This window comes from Ascaphus truei, chromosome 5, assembly GCF_040206685.1.
Source record: "Ascaphus truei isolate aAscTru1 chromosome 5, aAscTru1.hap1, whole genome shotgun sequence".
Taxonomy (NCBI): domain Eukaryota; kingdom Metazoa; phylum Chordata; class Amphibia; order Anura; family Ascaphidae; genus Ascaphus; species Ascaphus truei.
The window spans coordinates 226,906,715-226,925,982 of NC_134487.1; the positions used below are offsets into that span (position 1 = coordinate 226,906,715).

At 40.5% G+C, this 19,268-nt stretch overlaps 1 protein-coding gene across 5 annotated transcripts in view; it reads left to right on the forward strand.

Moving 5' to 3' along the window:
• Positions 1-19,268, forward strand: part of LOC142495769 (A disintegrin and metalloproteinase with thrombospondin motifs 2-like) — a 1,094,144-nt gene that overhangs the window by 382,495 nt on the left and 692,381 nt on the right. For all 5 annotated transcript variants that reach the window (XM_075601705.1, XM_075601706.1, XM_075601707.1 and 2 more), the window contains one exon: positions 14,994-15,077. In XM_075601705.1, the coding sequence (XP_075457820.1) occupies positions 14,994-15,077 (84 nt within the window). The remainder of the gene's footprint in view (positions 1-14,993; positions 15,078-19,268) is intronic.

Consider the following 19,268-nt stretch of genomic DNA (forward strand, 5'->3'; position numbering starts at 1 on the left):
TTGAGTCCACTTTACGCTCCTCCCTCTCCTCTCTCAGCTCTGCTACAGACCCCGACAACCTGTTCAGGAACTACAACTCTGTCTTGTCCTCCTCTGTTGATCTACATGCCCCACTTTCTCTCTGCCGCACTCGCCCTTCTAACCCTAGACCCTGGCTAAATTCCCACACACGCATGCTGCGTTCCTCCACTCGTTCCTCTGAACGCCTCTGGAGGAAGTCTCACACTCTCGCAGACTTCCTTCACTACAAATTTATGCTATCCTGTTTCAACTCTGCCCTCTCGCAAGCTAAACAAGCCTACTTTTCTGCACTAATCAACATGCACAAGTCTAACCCATGCCGACTGTTCTCTGTCTTTGATACTCTACTCAAACCACGCTCAGCTGCCTCTCCTTCCTCCATCTCCGCTTAGGACTTTGCTGACTATTTTAAGGAAAAGGTGGAATCCATACGTCAGAACATCCCCTCTGTTTCTTCTTCCCATCCTACACCTCTTCCTAACTCTCCTCCTGCCTTCCTTGACTCTTTTTCCACTGTCTCAGAGGAGGATGTGTCGCTGTTGATCGCCACTTCTCCCTCTACCACTTGCCCTCTTGACCCCATTCCCTCCCATCTCCTAAAACCTCTTGCTCCTACTATAATCCCTACGCTCACACACATTTTTTAACTCCTCCCTCTGCTCTGGAACCTTTCCATCCTCCTTCAAACATGCAACAGTGATACCATTATTCAAAAACAGCAAGCTTGACCCTACCTGTCTTTCTAACTATCGACCTGTCTCCCTCCTGCCTTTTGCCTCTAAACTCCTTGAATGTCTTGTTTTCTCTCGCTTGCTCCATTTTCTCAACACCTATTCTCTCCTAGACCCTCTGCAATCTGGCTTCCGCACTGCTCACTCCTCGGAAACAGCCCTCACTAAAATAACTGACGACCTCCATGCTGCCAAAGACAGAGGTCATTACACTCTGCTCATATTACTCGACCTCTCTGCAGCATTTGACACCGTGGACCACCCTCTTCTCCTTCACATTCTCCATACTCTTGGTATTCAGAACAAAGCTCTATCCTGGATCTCATCCTACCTCTCCCATCGTACCTTCAGTGTCTCTTCTGCTAACACCTCCTCCTCCTCTATTGATCTCTCTGTGGGGGTACCCCAGGGCTCTGTCCTGGGACCTCTTCTTTTTTCTCTGTACACACTCTCTCTAGGTGACCTAATAACATCTTTTGGGTTTAAATATCGCCTCTATGCTGACGACACACAAATATACTTTTCAACACCTGACCTTACACCTGCTATACAGACCAAAGTTTCTGAATGTCTCTCTGCTATATCATCCTGGATGGCCCTCCGTTGCCTTAAACTCAACATGGCTAAAACAGAGCTCCTCATACTTCCTCCCAAACCTGGCCCTACTACCTCCTTCCACATTACTGTTGGAACTACGATCATCAACCCAGTAGCCCAAGCACGCTGCCTAGGGGTCACACTCGACTCCTCCCTCACATTCGCCCCTCACATTCAAAAATTTCTAAAACTTGTCGCTTTTTCCTCCGCAATATAACAAAGATACGCCCTTTCCTCTGTTGCTCGACTGCTAAAACTCTGACTCAGGCCCTCATTCTCTCCTGTCTTGATTACTGTAACCTCCTGCTGTCCGGCCTTCCTGCTTCTCACCTGTCTCCCCTACAATCTATCCTAAATGCTGCTGCCAGAATCACTCTACTCTTTCCTAGATCTGTCTCAGCATCTCCCCTCCTGAAATCCCTCTCCTGGCTTCCAATCAAATCCCGCATCTCACACTCCATTCTTCTCCTCACTTTTAAAGCTTTACACTCTTCTGCCCCTCCTTACATCTCAGCCCTAATTTCTCGCTATGCACCACCCCGACTCTTGCGTTCTGCTCAAGGATGCCTTCTTTCTACCCCCTTTTTATCTAAAGCCCTCTCCCGCCTTAAACCTTTTTCACTGACTGCCCCACACCTCTGGAATGCCCTTCCCCTCAGTACCCGACTAGCACCCTCTCTATCCACCTTTAAGACCCACCTTAAGACACACTTGCTTAAAGAAGCATACGAATAGCACTGTGAACATTCTGAACACATGATACATAAAGCTTGGCCCCCTGCAGACGCACTTACCAGAACTCCCTCCTACTGTCTCTGTACGTTCTCCCTACCTACCAATTAGATTGTAAGCTCCTCTGGGCAGGGACTCCTCTTCCTTAATGTTATGTTTGTCTAAAGCACTTATTCCCATGATCTGTTATTTATATTATCTATTATTTATTCGATTACCACATGTATTACTACTGTGAAGCGCTATGTACATTAATGGCGCTATATAAATAAAGACATACAATACAATACAATACCCATAGCTGTACCTCGTGATTGAAGAAAAAATTGTGAATCAAACATAAAATAATTGTGTGTAAATAGATAAATTATTGAGTCCAGCAAAAAAGTTTGCTGAGCTCCTGACGTGTTAGATTTGTTTAAATAATGTTGGACAGCAGCCACCCCCTGGGCATGATCAATAATGCTATAAAGAGACAAAACATCTAGGGTTGCCCACAAATATGTTTTGGACCATTGAATATCTTTTAAAGATTTAATCAAATCAGCTGAGTCCCTGATATAAGACGGGAGCAGTCCCACTAGGGGCTGAAGGAAAGAGTCCACATATCGAGACAAACCATCTCCCAAAGATCCAATGCTGGAAAGATGGGTCACCTCAGAGGTTTCTCCAGCATCTTGTGGTTCTTTGGGAGATGGTGAAATATCGGCACTTTGGGCTTTACTGGGAGCAAATAGTCAAACTCATTCCTATCAAGAACACACAGAGTAGTTCCCAATTCCAATATTTCTCTCAATTCCACAAGAAAAGCTTCTGTAGGACTGTTCTTAAGTTTAACATATGAAGAAATATAATTTCATTGGCGTAGGGCTTCCACTCTGTAGACTAGATCACTACAGCTCTAGCTTTATCTGCGTTTTTTACAATTACGCTTTTATTTCTTTTCAAGGCATTCAAATCCTTCCTCTCCTATTCTGTTAAATTAGAACCTCCCAAACTGAAAGAAATACCACGTGATAAGACTAAGAGATCTCTCTCAACCAAACGTTCAAAGGTAAGAACATGGGGACCTTTACTGAAGTTAGGACACAACAGGGATTTTCGTTTAAACCCTGAACCCCCTCTTTTCAGAAAGAAGGAGGATATTTGTTGGTCCATATCTTTATCATCTGACTGGAATTGTTCTTCCAAAAGGGATTCCATGTCCTGTAAAGAACAAAATTCCTTAATTTGAAAGGTAGTTTTGGGGGTCTCTGTCCATAGACTCAAACTATTGAACAGTGTCCTCTGCCAAATCTTCCCTTATTTTGGATGGATCTTTTTTGAGAAAAAACTTTTTCAATGCCAGCTTTCGTGTATACTTTTGTACGTCGATTGTAGTGTTGAACAATTGGAAGTCCGCTTCAGGGGCAAAGTTTAAGCCCTTATAATTTCAACTGACTGAAGGTGAGCTCCACTCCTGAGATGTTTATGACTTTGTTCCTTTCTCCCTCTAATATTTCTTCCTTTTCCCTTTTCCTCCATAGATATTTTCTCCTTTGTAATCTTCTTGTGCGTCTTGGCGGTTTATTTTTTTTTGACCCTGCAAAAAATGAAAAGTAGGAGTTGTCCTGTGAAGTTGTTCTATTGGGTGTGGATTCCTCCCTTCTATTATTATCAGTAGAATCTCTTACATTCCGTGTTTCCTCAGGGAAGGATACCCCATGAGATCTTGAGTCCCTACCAGGGACGAAACGCATCAGAGGACCCTCCTCATGTTTTTTAAACTGGCTATTATGCCGCAATAAAGTACTTTTTTCTATAGCACTTTGCCTCCAGCCTATTGTAATCTGCAGTGCCCGTCCCACCATTTTTTTCTATTTTTTATTAAAGATACATTGATGACCTCGTCCTCATTTGGGATGGGGACGAGGTCACATGGCAGAAATGTATAGATTCACTTAATAGTAACACTTTTAATTTAAAATTCACTTTTGAATATCACTCCAATTTTATTAATTATTTGGATTTGCATCTATACATTGGTCTCTCTATGGATATCCATGTGGATGTCTTTAGAAAGACTAATTCAAGGAATACATATCTACGTGCAGACAGCAGCCACCCCCGTTCATTGATTGATGGGATACCAAAGGGGCAATTTTTACGACTTAAGAGGATATGCTCGGATGACAAGACGTTTAGGTTGCGTTCTAAAGAAATGAGGGATCGGTTTGAGCCAAGAGGCTATCAGCAGTCTGTCATTTCTAAAGGTTTTGATCAGGCCTCTCAATTGGACCGCGATGAATTTAAACGTCATTGGGGTGTGTTAAGTCTTGATACAGATTTACAATCTCAAAGAAGGTCCCAAATTCGTTTTTTACAAAAGCGGATACGCTGGGACCACGCTTATCGCCTAGTTTTTTTTCCTCAGAGGTTCCCTTAGTGGGTGCTATGAGGTCAATAACAGGCTTTTACAAATGTGGTTCTTGCAAGATTTGTAAATATGCATGTCCAACTAAAAGGATAAAAGAGAATAAAACAGGAAAAATGTATACAATTAAATAATTTATTAATTGCAATACGCAATTTTTGGTGTATTACCATTTGGTGTGGTTGCACTAGGTGTTATGTTGGTAGAACAATGAGACCCCTAAAACAACGCATCATGGAGCATGTTTGATCCATCAAGAACAATGATTTAAATTATCCAGTGTCAAGATACTTCATACAGTATAGTCAGGGAGGTCTGAGAAATTTCCATTTTATGGGTGTTAATATGTACAGGTGTCAATAAGGGGAGGGGACAGGTTGAACCTCCTCAATCGAAAAGAGATGTCCTGGATATTTTCTTTAGACACCCTTAGTCCTTCTGGAATGAACATATATTGGGAGCTTCAACATTTTTTGTATTGAACAAATGATATGTTTGTGAATTTTCACAATAGTTCAGGATTCATTGCAATAATACATTAAATTAGAATTTTCCTCTCCCTCATTCCCTTCTCCTATCCCATTCTTCCCTCTCTTTACCCTTTCCCTCCTTCTCTTCCCTTCCCCTCTCTTCTCCCTCCGCCTCCCCCCCTTTTATTTTCTCGGTTCCCTTTTCCCTCACTTATATATATCTCCCAAATGAATCAAGTTGCTATTGGTTTGTACCTCCTTTCATGAATGTGGAATTCTCTATGATATGATATGATAGGATGTGAAATGTATATAGACATACTGTATTCTGTGTATAGTATCATGATGAACATTCTATTGGAATTTACTATATTCATGGATTTTTTGATGGCTCTTTTTATGGAGTGCCAAAAAATTAAAAATTAAACATTCATATTTGAAAACTAAAAATTGACAAATATGTTTAGAATATCCAGAAATTTAAATACATTTCATATTTGTATTTATAATACAATGATTGGCTATACTGATGGAGCGGCCGTTATACGAACACATCACGGTGCTGATTTTGAGTTCTCTGCTGTTCCAAACGCAGCATGAACGCGGCCAATCACCCCAGGCACCCGCGCTTATCGCGAATGTTTTGTTTGAATTTCATGGATTCTGTTTTTTCTTTTGCAATAAAATGGATGAATTGTAATGTGTACTGTACTGTGCTACTGTGTCAATTTCATGTTTTTAAAAGCCAGAACACTAAAATTCGTTTTTCTGCACTCGCCGCGCTCGCATCTTAGTGCGGGAAGGCTGGAATTCATCCCGCGGTTTCAAATCGGGATTCCGATGTACATGACGTGTAAAGTGTTCAAATAACGGCCGCTGCATCAGTATAATCCTATTATGGGATTTTTTGTAGCATGTATCTCCATTTCAAATTGTTATATGCGTTATGAATTATACAACATTTATTGAATCAAGGGAAAAAATATTTTTTCCTAGAGGTTAGTACATAGATAGATTTATATTTATTTCTGATATGTACTTGTTTAAAATAATATGTTCTTTAAAAAACACAGAAAATATTCTTTATTGGTGTTTAGGAATCAATATATTTTTCTTTTTTTGATTATTAAGTTTAGGATTTATTATAGCAATGTTCTCTTTGGTTTTATTATTTTTATTTTTGTTCATTCAATAACTATGGGAATACTCTGTGAGTATATTTATTTTAGAAACATTATTTGTTTAGACTATATATACATTTATATTTATAGTCATTGGTTCAAAGTTCACAGAGTCTCCCTTAGGTTAATATTTAAAGTTTTTTTCTTTCCTCTCTTCCATGCGGTGACGTATATACCTTGTACCTCCTAGTTTTACACATGGAGGAGTTTATTCTTACTCAGGTGTATTAAATAAAGTGCTCATCAAGCCCCTATTGGCTATCCCACAGGGCAGGTTGGGTATTTTAAGAAAAGTCATTTGTTTGTTATTTGTACTCATTGATTAAGCGCGGACATCCGTGCGAAACGCGTAAGAGTGAGTCTCTTTGCTATATGTGCCATTAAAGCAGTTGTATTTGTCTGAGTAGTCCCGGTCTGTAATCTTTACCACAAGGCACCTGCACTGCCTCACCTGCTTGTATCCTGTTACTTAACCCGTTTGGAGCACGCCGACGCTGTCTGGATCCCATGTAGAAAACAGTGAGTCATTTCTCTTTACAATTATTGGCTTACCTCATACAAGATATACCTCCGGTTGGAGGCTATTGAGTTAGCCAGACCACTGTACATTAACATGGCTACGAGGGATATCATATTTATGTAGCCCTGTGTAATTTTAGGGTTACATGTCTCTCTCCTTTTGTGCAGTAATCCCTGTTAGGAGGGCAGGTTTGCCAGAAGTTATCATGAGGATTGTAAACACAAAAAACAAAACTGTGCGCTACTACCTAACTACCTATAACGTTTAAATGTATATATATATACAGTGCAGTGACTATACCATCAATTTAGTGATAAAAAATTTATAAAAAATTAAACCACAACTCCCACAGTGAGATAATTAAACATTAAATAATAAGTGCCACATAACCGTGTTGGGGATAATGGCGTCTGCAGCTGTAAACGCAGGGGTGGCTCAGCACCCCACACACACTAAGAGAATGGAAACAAAAGAAAACAGCGCACAACGCCAAATAGTGAAGCAAATTCAACAATATAATAGAATTAAAAAGGGGGTAATATATCTGCGTACATGAAAAAAGTTGGTAAAAGGCATGTAGTGTGTATCACACTGTTTACCACTCGGCAGCTGTTAGCTGTAGATTCAGGTGCTTGCTTCCCTCTGTTGATGCAGCTCAGTTGATTCTGGGGCAGGACGTCAGTCTTTTCACTCCCAAGGGGATTTCCCTTCATGCAGCCAGGTTCAGCAGCTGGTACTGGGGCTCGGTGAAATCGCTCCTGCTTCCTGGCCGATATGAAGCTGCTCCTGTACCTCGGCAGGTGTATCCTCTGCACAGAGGTTAAAACGCAGCTTGCTGGGGTGCCCTCAGCGTGCCACGATGCAGCAGTGGTGGATTCAATAGGGAAGTTTGAACAGTCTTACAAAGTCTCTCACAAGTGTCCAAAACAGCACACAGGATGAAATAAAAACAGGACAGGCCAATACATAGACAAAGGCCAATGTAAGCAGATATATGGCAATAGAATGTTACATCCAACTAGTTTCGTAGAATTACCTGAAGAAGTAGTTAATTCTTGGCCTGTCCTGTTTTTATTTCATCCTGTGTGCTGTTTTGGACACTTGTGAGAGACTTTGTAAGACTGTTCAAACTTCCCTATTGAATCCACCACTGCTGCATCGTGGCACGCTGAGGGCACCCCAGCAAGCTGCGTTTTAACCTCTGTGCAGAGGATACACCTGCCGAGGTACAGGAGCAGCTTCATATCGGCCAGGAAGCAGGAGCGATTTCACCGAGCCCCAGTACCAGCTGCTGAACCTGGCTGCATGAAGGGAAATCCCCTTGGGAGTGAAAAGACTGACGTCCTGCCCCAGAATCAACTGAGCTGCATCAACAGAGGGAAGCAAGCACCTGAATCTACAGCTAACAGCTGCCGAGTGGTAAACAGTGTGATACACACTACATGCCTTTTACCAACTTTTTTCATGTACGCAGATATATTACCCCCTTTTTAATTCTATTATATTGTTGAATTTGCTTCACTATTTGGCGTTGTGCGCTGTTTTCTTTTGTTTCCATCATGAGGATTGGCCTCACCCCCTTGTGATGTGTAAGATGTAGCAAAGGAAGTGACAGCATGCTCTGTGTCCACTAACAGTGACACAGGGGTGGGCCTTCTGGAAGCTATATATTACGCATCACTTCCTAAATTTAGTGTGTTATGTCTGGGTCAAGTGTCTGATGCAAGAGCTGTGAGTCTGTGCAGCTCAAGTGTCAGTAGTTGCAGAGTGACAAGCTGACCCCACTCTGTGTCAGGGCTCTGGCACAGATGGTGGCCCTCCCTTAGGGGAGAGGTGGCGGAGATATCCCTGACTCTATTACAGAGTCAGGAGGGAACTTCCTTGAGGTGTGCAACTATGCTGATGTGCCTGAGACTGGAGTTCCAGAGACTCCTCCCTGCTATTGTGGGGATCTGGAAGGGATGGAGGCACTGTACCAACTGTGAGTAGAACTCAGCACTACCTCACGAGCCAGTCCTGGTGACATCCCCACTACTATCGAACGGGAGACTCAGGAGTCCTGTGAGCCAGCAGTTGTACCACATAACATGACACGTAACGGGGGGGGGGCAGTTTCTCACATAGGGGTCAGGATCAGAAGGGCCCTGGGAAACACCGTTACACTGGAACAGCTATTGTGATTGAAGATCAAAGTCTTACATGTGAGCTTTCTTACTGTGGATTCTACCGAGTAGCGTCACCAGGGGGTGTGGGGCTCCCTTTTTTTCTTCTACTTCAGCTCTGGTTTAAGTCTTTTATTTTTCCTTGGCACTCCAACAGACAAAACTGAAGATAAACAAAAGAATCAAAAATAAATCCTTGCTCTATCTGAGCCAGATAGACAGCAATTCTCTAGCTATCTTTGGGTGGCTTCCCCACTTACCAAACAATAAAACACAGGTGTCCTAAACAAAACTGCTGCAGACAAGTAACAGTTTGTAGCATCCAACCCTCTTAGCTGGAATAGGAGAGAGGGGAGAATTGACCCAGCCTGGCCTTTCTTAAACTCTGTTAATTTAGGTCAGGTGATCTGCACCTGGCTGTGCTTGCAGGAGGTAGGGGCAGGTATAGTTTGTCAAAGCAGGAGGTATATACCTCCCCTCTACAATTTTACCACCTTTCCTCTCACAATACATACACATTTAATTTGAAGTTTGAAAGTGGTCATTTTACTTTTATATTTTATTTTTACAGGTAAAGGTCTGTCACGGGAGACCAAATCTTATCATCACATTAAGATTCTGAATTGAGCACAACAAGGAGGGCAAAAAAATTGTAATTTATTTCCTTTTAAGACAAACACATCATTCTTCACAATTACACTTAATAAACACTTACTGGGATGGGGAAACTAAATAAAATGTCCACGGAACGAATGATTTGTAAACAAAGTCTCTTGGCACCCATGCACGCATGCGAGTGGGTGCGCGATTTGAGCCGTGCGACAATGCTTGGCTAGGGGCGCAAGTTGCCACCCCTGTATCTCCGCCGGAGGAAATCTTTTCGTTAAGTCCTTACAGGATTCGTTTGGGGTTTGGAGCTCAAATGAATTCTGGAAGAGGGGCGTGATCCTTGGTTTAATGTAGTTAACCCCTCACACTCCGGAACCGCTGACGCTCCAATTTGGACGGATCTTGGTGAATCTCAGATTAATCTCTCTAGGACTGGGCTGCAGGCATTTTTATAGGGTTAAGGGTCCTACATACCCAGCCAATCCTCCCGTGGGAACAACTTTTCCCACCAATCCCAGACTTGCCAGTAGCTCCAAAAAGGGCAGAAGTTGCTTCCTGGTTTGCTCAGAGCACGTGCTAACTTGACACCTAAGCAGCTTAGCACACCCAACCCCTTATCTGGCAATAGTAAGTCTGGGGTTTGGCTACCCAGTGTTGATAGCCATACTTCGCACTGATATCTGGTACTTTGCAATAATCCGGCCGCCATGACACCTAGGGTCTCTGAGGCTTTTCAACTCCGGACTTCTCTAGACACTGGGGTACCAACTCAGCAGGGTGCCCAATGAAGTATGGAGATGAAAAATTCCTTGGCTCATTCATCCTTAACACATTGACATGTAAATGGAGTCATTGCCGGGCTGACAGGAAAGGGTTCCCGACTTTACATTTTTAAAAATACTCCTTCCTAACAAAAGTTAGCTACTTAATTGAATAGGCTCTGTGATGTGGTTTGCGGTTTGAGTCATGGCATACAATGTATCACTGCTTGCCGGAATCGGTAACCGCAGAAGCACACCACCACTTGACCTTAATCGGTTAACAAGAGTGCAGGATACATTGTTGCATTCCGCCACTTCAACTAGACCGCAAACAACTTATCCACTTGAGTTTGTGGTTAAGACTTCCCTGGTGGGTTTTGCGGTTTAGAAAGTGATCCAGAGCTTCAATGGAGCCACTTACCACAGACGCACTTATTCAATTAACGCTTGGCACAGCGGACGAAGCTCCACCTTGTGATGCGAATACAGTTTGCACATTCAACATACATTCATAGGACTGCAACTAGTTTATGAGCTGCAAAACAGGGACATTACAGGGGATGTATAGGGGGAACATGGCATTGTGATGACCAAAAATTAACCCCTTCATCCCCAACTAGGGTTGGGGGTAACCAGCCGGGTATAAGGCCTTTATTATTGGCCTGGTTAATCCCTTCACCGCCACAAGGACTGCAGAGTGTTACCGTTTTTAGGTTGAATATACAGTATTGTACTTAATGGATACAGAATAACAAAGTTACAAATGTATATGTATGTTTTTAAAATAAGTTTCACAAAATAAAACAACTATGTTTAGTTATTTTTTTTTTCACATTGCTTAATGATGACAAATGTAAAGATTAAATAAAGTAAGTTACAGCCCTACCCAGTTTCGGTATTATATTGTTTAGCATACATTTGTATACCTGTAGTTTAAGAAGCATTTTTTTTTCATTTGAGGTGGTTTGTACTGTACCAATGTAACATTGGTCAATCGAGTACCAATAACTGAAGGGCATCAGTTTGTGCTATAAGTGATAGATTGGAATCAACATCATACTCATACACAATTTACCATTAACATGTTCTGAAATAGGAACATTGTTTTTATAGTGTCATATATAATGAGCAGATAAAGTCATTAATATACAGTACATCTATTATCCCGTAGGCAGTAATATTTATGGCATATGTCTCAATTTCAAATTCAATTGAGGATACTATATACCTGCTGTTTCAAAAATGTTCCATTTAAGTCAGAGCAGAGAAAACGTAATGTAACGTAAAGCCTAAAATTATATTAGACTATTAGAAGAAGAGGCTTTAAGAAGACGTCTAAGTACATTTCTAAAGATAATGCTTTGTTTCTGTACTAGGTGGTTTGCAGCAAGAGATACAGCATTTGCTAAATAAAGCATAAGATACAAATGTAAAAGCTGTAAAAATGTTACAACAAAGATTCAGTTATCAAATGAGTTTATTCAGAGTGCACACAGTGGAGACAGCTTCAAAACAAAAAGCTCTCCCCTAGATAACACGGTATGCCATATATTTATACCCTAAAACCTAAAGCTCCACCCCTTTATGGGGGGGCTTGCACGTCACTAGCTATTACCTCATTTTGTAATACATAACAATACTAAAGCTGATGTCATTTTGTAATACATAATAATACTGAATATTTCTTCACATAGAAAGATGACATTAAAACTCACAAAGACAAGATGGCGGACTAAAAATAGTTAAACAAAATGGCTGCTTTGACCCTAATGCTGTTACGTCAGACCCCCTAATGTCTCAACTTCGTCAGTCCCTCCTCTAATTCTTTAAAACATTGTTTTTTGAGAATTATTGGTATGGTTTTAGTCCAGAAACACGTTGGAAGGCACAGGGGTGCTCCATCATCTCATAATGCTGCTTGAAGGTATAGGACAATGCACGAGGGTACCTGCCAAATGTAGTCATAGTCTCGTATGGCGTTGCGGCCAAATTCTTTTCCAGAGTTAGAACACTGTACTTGGCATCTTCTTTCTTCAAGGGACTGCTGTAAATTGGTTCTGCAAACAATGGCATTATGTCTGCAGAGGGGGTAGTACATTTGTGGATCATGCCTTTGCCAAACGTGACACAAACATAGATGACAACGAGTATCACAAGCACACACATACCACATTCAAAAATTTCGCTCCTAGTGATCCTACCAATCCACCCAGCCCCAAAGGGTCCCAGTCTGTGTCACCTTCCTTCCTAAGTCTTTCTTGAATTTCTATCTTGTCTAACTCATGCTGTACTGGTACCTTGCCACTCTGATCTTGGATGAAAACACAACATTGTTCTTTAATTAGGGCACATACACCTCCTTTTGATGCTAAAATGTAATCTAAGGCCATTCTGTTTTGTAAGGCCATAAGCCTGATCTGAACCTGTTCTTGGTTTAGTGATGCAATAGCTGTAGTGGTGTTATTGAAGACATCATCTAACACATCTGTTAATGTATTAAGCCTGTCATATAGTAACCCACCTCCAACATTTAGAACTAAACTAACCCAGAATTGTTCTTTCCATAAACTACTTTTCAGCCCTGAAATATTTGGTGTTTGTAGTGTGTAAAAATTGATACAAAAATGCTAGACCTTTCTGCTGCTAGCTAAAGAAAATGCCATCTATCTCTACCATCATATATTTTGAGAATTAGCACAACATACTTTGTGATGTTTTTGGGTGAGATGGTGAATTAGTGTAGTGTTACCTTGATCATGGTGATAGATATCTGCGATGTATAAGGAACACAGACAGATGAGTATTGTTGACAAAGCTCAGCAGAGCATCATCATGACAATCCTGTCATCTCTCTGTGGGTTATACCTTCGCAGACCCAATGGTGCATACATCTTAAAATTCTAATTTATACACACTATAAAAGAATAAAAATATTGAGTCTTTGAAAAAATGAAATGTTCTGAGTCTTTGAAAAAATGAAATGTTCCTGATAAGATCAGGCCTCTGCTGGTATCTTATTTTCCTCGTTGGTTAACGGTCAAAGTTTATGTCTCATCAAAATGTTAACTTGATGCGGCTGTGCTTTAGCTGACTTTGGTCATTGGTGGAGCTTGAATGAGTTTTATGTGAGTCACGTGGATCCAGGAATCTCTGACACTTTAATTGCGATATTGGTGGTTAGTATGGGCCTTTTCATCTGGGATGAAGAGCATGCTTGTTTAGGAACTACTTGACCTTTAACTCCATCTCGCGTAGGTGCACTTTTATCATACCTTATGCCTAGAGAGACTCAAAAAATATATTAGTGGCATACAATACTTATTAATTGTTTTATTACCAATAGATGGTCCTTAATTTGTTTGAACTACTGATAGTCATAAGTCATCCCATAAGTGTCTCATAGGGAGATCATTTATACCTAGGAATAAATTCTTGTATCAATGTTTACTACTGTCTTAACATCCGCATATAGACAGAGGTATCCCCTATTAATGCTCCTCACATTTAAAACTAAGCAGCTAATGTGGACTTGACTGTACTACAATCTAAATTCCTAAGACTTTGGGCCTCAGCCATTGTAAAACCAATTGCTTCCATAATCAACTCTATCCTGTCTACAGGTCATATCCCTAAGACCTTGAAAACTACCAGAGCTGTCCCAATCTTCAAAAGTGGGGACAAAAACACTGTCTCAAACTACAGACCAATCTCTCTTCTCCCAATGCACACTTGCTCTCATTCATGCCTCTCTGTCATCTCCTCCGATGCAAATGGTATCAACCTTTTCATTAAATACTAACTAACCTTAAAACTTCCCCCACAAATTAGGCATCCCAATAGCCTGCACTCGTGGCTATTATCCCACGCAACCATCCTCTGCTACCATCTGTAAAAGCTGTAAAAATGTTACAACAAAGATTCTGTTATCAAATGAGTTTATTCAGAGTGCACACAGTGGAGACAGCTTCAAAACAAAAAGCTCTCCCCCAGATAACACGGTATGCCATATATTTATACCCTAAAACCTAAAGCTCCACCCCTTTATGGGGGAGCTTGCACGTCTCTAAATATTACCTCATTTTGTAATACATAACAATGCTAAAGCTGATGTCATTTTGTAATACATAATAATACTGAATAACTGTATGTAAGCTAAAAATCATTATGGGGTTAAATGTGATGTCAGTTCTGCCACTTGGCACTTAGTTTGAGAAACTGAGCTTATCTTACAGGCTTCTCATAACATCTGGCCTGTTTACACTTTCAATTTGAAGCTGATTGGATGAGGAAAGATCAATAAAGTCAGCTAGGAGCGAAAACATTCCATTCTCTCTTTCACACAGATTTCTTCACATAGAAAGATGACATTAAAACTCACAAAGACAAGATGGCGGACTAAAAATAGTTAAACAAAATGGCTGCTTTGACCCTAATGCTGTTACGTCAGACCCCCTAATGTCTCAACTTTGTCACAAACAATAACAAAATAATATTAGAATTCAATCTAAATTCTGTGTCAATATACAAATGGAAACTATGATTCTATATGTATGTTTGGTCTTACAATGCATGCAAATGTGCAATAAAGTCCCTGGCATTATCAAACTGGTTTGTTTTCTTCTTCATATACTGTACTGTGTTAATACTTTATTTTCGAAAACAGAGTCGTCTTCCCACTTGAAGTAAAACAAAGGAACTAAATAAAACCCTTAGAATTGGTGTATGTTATAGAAAACCTTACATAATGTTTGTTTACAGCTGCACTATTTATTGTTCCAATCAATTATGTTTTGTAGGTTAATGAAATCTACCATGATGAGTCATTGGGTGCCCACATTAACGTCGTACTAGTGAGAATAATCATGCTGAACCATGGGAAAGTAAGTCTTTCATGCATTGCATTAACATTTATTACTGTTTACTAAATCCTTAATTGCACTTTCGCCTTCTGGTCATACCATCCAACATACCTCCCCATTTTCACTCCTGTACACAAAACAGAAAGACACAATTTTTGAAGAAAATGGTCAAAGTAGTTTATTCAAAATCTTATACATAAATTAATAGCACCTTGCCAGCACCACATATATGTAGAGTTCCAGACTCATTTGTATTCCAGCCACCAGTTGTACCTGCATTTTGTGGCAATCCAAATTCCATAACCACTTTCAATGAGAAGAGTATTATATTATATACATACAGGCATACCCCGGTTTAAGGACACTCACTTTAAGTACACTCATGAGTAAGTGGTGGTAGAAATCCTGGGATTCCAGCGGTGCACAGCCGAGTAGAATAGGAGACCAGCAAGGTGTAGGTGAAAAATATATGTTTATTAACAAACCATGGTATGGGGGACACACTCTGACGCGTTTCGGATTGACATAGGGCCTCATGCAGTAAGCGACGAAAATGTGAAATCGGCAAGCTTACCGATTAGCCATGTTCTTGGCGATTTTCCCTCTCCGTATGCAGTAAGTGCCGAATCCCTTCAGAATCAAGCCGAAAACCATTCCGCCCACTCTCACGATGATTTGCCGATCACACACAGGTGTATCGGCGTGCATGGCGGGGTGCTTTTAGGTTCGCCAATCAAAATTCTTGCTAAATCAGGCGAAGCAAGCATGTTTTGGATAGCGCGCCATATTTAAAGGCAACGTGTACTGTTAATCATTCTCTGTGTTGTTGGGAGTGAGAGAGAGAGACGCACAGAGCTGGGCGATTTAATATTTGCATTTTGACTGAGAGAGTTGTTGTGTATTGTGAGAGTTTTGTCTTTTGTTGTTTTGTTTACATCTTTGTCTTGTTTTGTATGTGGAAGTGTTTCGTGTGATTGGCTGTACATTTGTTTTCTGTTTTTTGTGAGTGCTATAAGTATGCCCGCAAAGCGTGGGAAGAGTGATGCTGGTGTGAGTGGTAGTGCGAGTACGCGTCGGAGTGAACGTACTGTTCAGGGGAGTGCTGTTGCTGGGAGTGTGAGTGCTGTTGCTGGGAGTGCGAGTGCTGTTGCTGGGAGTGTGAGTGCTGTTGCTGGGAGTGTGAGTGCTGCTGGTGGCTCAGTTGCTGATGGGGTGTCTGGTGGTGGCGTGCTTGCTGGTGGCCAGCTTTTGGAGTCTCTTCCATTGGAACAAGGAGAGTCCAGTCAGCAGCAGGCAAGCTCTGAGCCTAAACGTGCTCGGAAGAAACGTGTGGAGCATCCACGTAATCCTCGGTTCAATGACCAGGAAAATACAGCTCTTGTCACTGGGATTCTGGAGCACTATGACAGTCTGTATGGACATTTAGTAGGTAAGTGTACCTATCCATTCATTCTTCAAATACATGTGATCCTAGGTCATGTGAGTTTTGTTAATATGCAAATATGGGTCCATAATATCTATCAATGTTAATTATTGTGGAAACACATCTTTTTATCATGCGTTACAACGACAAGAAAACTCAGGCGTTCAATTTACGATAACTGCATACAATATTAATGCAAGCTTCCTTACATGTATAGGTTTTGAAGTTAATGCTCATGTGCTTCACATATTACACCTAAACCAGCATGTTTGCTATCTCTTGGAACAGCTAGCAGTGTAGGAAACTGGTGGTTGTATTATTATGAATTAACGTCATATATTTTGTATGTATTTCTAGGGCGGACAAGTTCATCAAGCAAAAAAGAAACGTGGGACAAAATAATAATTGGTGTGAATGCGTGTGGGAATCGGGTCAGGGACAAGCTGAATTGTCGCATGAGATTTGATGATATTAGGGCTAAATTAAAAAAGAAAATACAAGACCAACGCGTGCATGCTTCTGCCACTGGAGGTGGGCCGCCAGCACAACGTCTCATATTAACTCCATTGGAGGAGCTGCTTCGGGAAAAATTACTTCCCGTCGTCGTGGAGGGTTTGCCCGGTGACAGAGACATCGGAATTTATTCCTCACAATTTCCACCAGGTGATAAATGTTACTGTACTAAATATACATATAAGTTGTAATCCTACTAAAAGCAGTAAATAATATACCACGTGGCATTGCGTGCTCATTTGCATGTCAATTCCCACAATCCTTTGCTGCAGTGGAAGCAATTTATGGTGGACGATTATGGGGAACAACAGGGTACCACACATGTGTAAGACATGCTAATGAGAAAATATTACTAGGTACTGGTGCAGAACATATATATATATATTATATTAATGTGTATTTTATTTATTTAACTCCTACAAACACGACATTACTGCCTCTTCAAATCATGCATCTAATATATTACATGCAACGGCCAACAAACATCACTTGCACTAACAAATGTGTTTAGGTTTATTAAAAGGTCCTTTTTTGCTTCATATCATATACAGACATCATAATGAGGCACACGTCACATATGTTATGACATTGTGTTCATAGCTTGCACACTTCAGAGTAATATTTTGCTCATCTACCATTGTGTTAAAGCAGCTGCAATTAATATGTAATCACAGCATACACGTCAACAGAGGGGGTGGGGTTCAGCACACAGCCAAATAACAGGGTCATGTTGCGGTCAACTTTGTTGACACCATTTTCACCTGCTTGAAGTAATTGAAAGGTCTGGGTGATTACTGTTTTTGGGGGATGGACTACCGTTCTTACAACCTGACTAGCAAAACAGAAGGTAATCACAGTCATTTGAAAGGTTCACTCTAGGTACTAATTCTCCCAACAAGCCATTAGGTATGAAACCGTACGTCCCACATTCGTTCACTCAGATCTATAGTTCAACTGATATCAACACCACATTATCACACACTGCATGTGTTGTGTTGTTGAGTGGCAGCCACATTCAGCCGTGCAACAGCTTCTATTAATGTACCACACATATCCTCTAACAAAAACTATTACTTTTCCAATATGACTTTCTTAATGATAAGCATTGTGAAAGTTCATCTCATGATAGTTATGTACATGATTATTGTGATATGAGTACACAACATATGCAGTGTATGTCCAATATTAATTATATTATCCTAACGCATTACTGCATAAACATAGTATGTTGTATGTTACAGAACTAAAAAGCCCTAAGTACACTGGCATGTACATTGTAATTACAAATATTTATGTTCACTTTGCCACACACATTTTCAGTTCAGGAACTGATGCTGTTAGTTAGCCATAAAAACTCAACATACAGTAACTCTATCTTCAATATTTACACATGTCAATTAACAACTGATGTTATTGTTCTATATAGTTGCTCCTGGAGGACATGTGTCACCTCAGATGGAACAAGTGTCTTCACCTGGGTCATGCAGCTCATCACACCTGGAAGATATGTGTATGAGGTGTAGGACATATAATATGTTCACTTCTATATGTTATGTTAAAAATGTTCATTATTTGTTTTGCACATGTTATTTAAATAGGATTACTTACTGTCAGTGAAAATGAACTTTTTTTACACAACATGTATTGTGTTTGTGATGTTAAGTATCATGTAGGAGTTGTGAGTGTTGAACAACTTTTCATTCATTCTTATTTCACATTGAGTCCAAACAGAATTCGTAAGTCAAGGTACATTTTAATGTGACGTTATAAAACGTATGAAAACATGTTAGGTGTTAGTTATCACAGTGTATAATTACATAGTAAAACAGCTGAGATTAACATGCCATTTCATTATGTGTACATTTATTTTTAGCACATGATGATAATGATGATGATGATGCCGCCAAAGACACAGAAATGCAATCAAGTGACCATGAAGAGGTTCCCATTCAAAGAGTTACACAGGCTATTCCTACAGCAACTAGCACATACGCTGCAATAGTAGCTTCTGATGTAGTCATTGTTGAAGCAGAAAATCGTCGCCATTCAGATCTGATGTCAGTGCACGAAAGGATGATATCACTGCAGGAAGAAACGATATCACAATTGTCACATCTCCATAGAGTCTTCATTGAAGTGCCTAAACAAATGCAAAAAATTAACAGGTCATTAGAAGCAATAGTTGTTCAGCTAACTCAAGCTAATCACTTGAGAATGACTACAGCAGCACATCAATTCAGCTTTACACCATCAGAGGATGGATGTTTACATGCTAC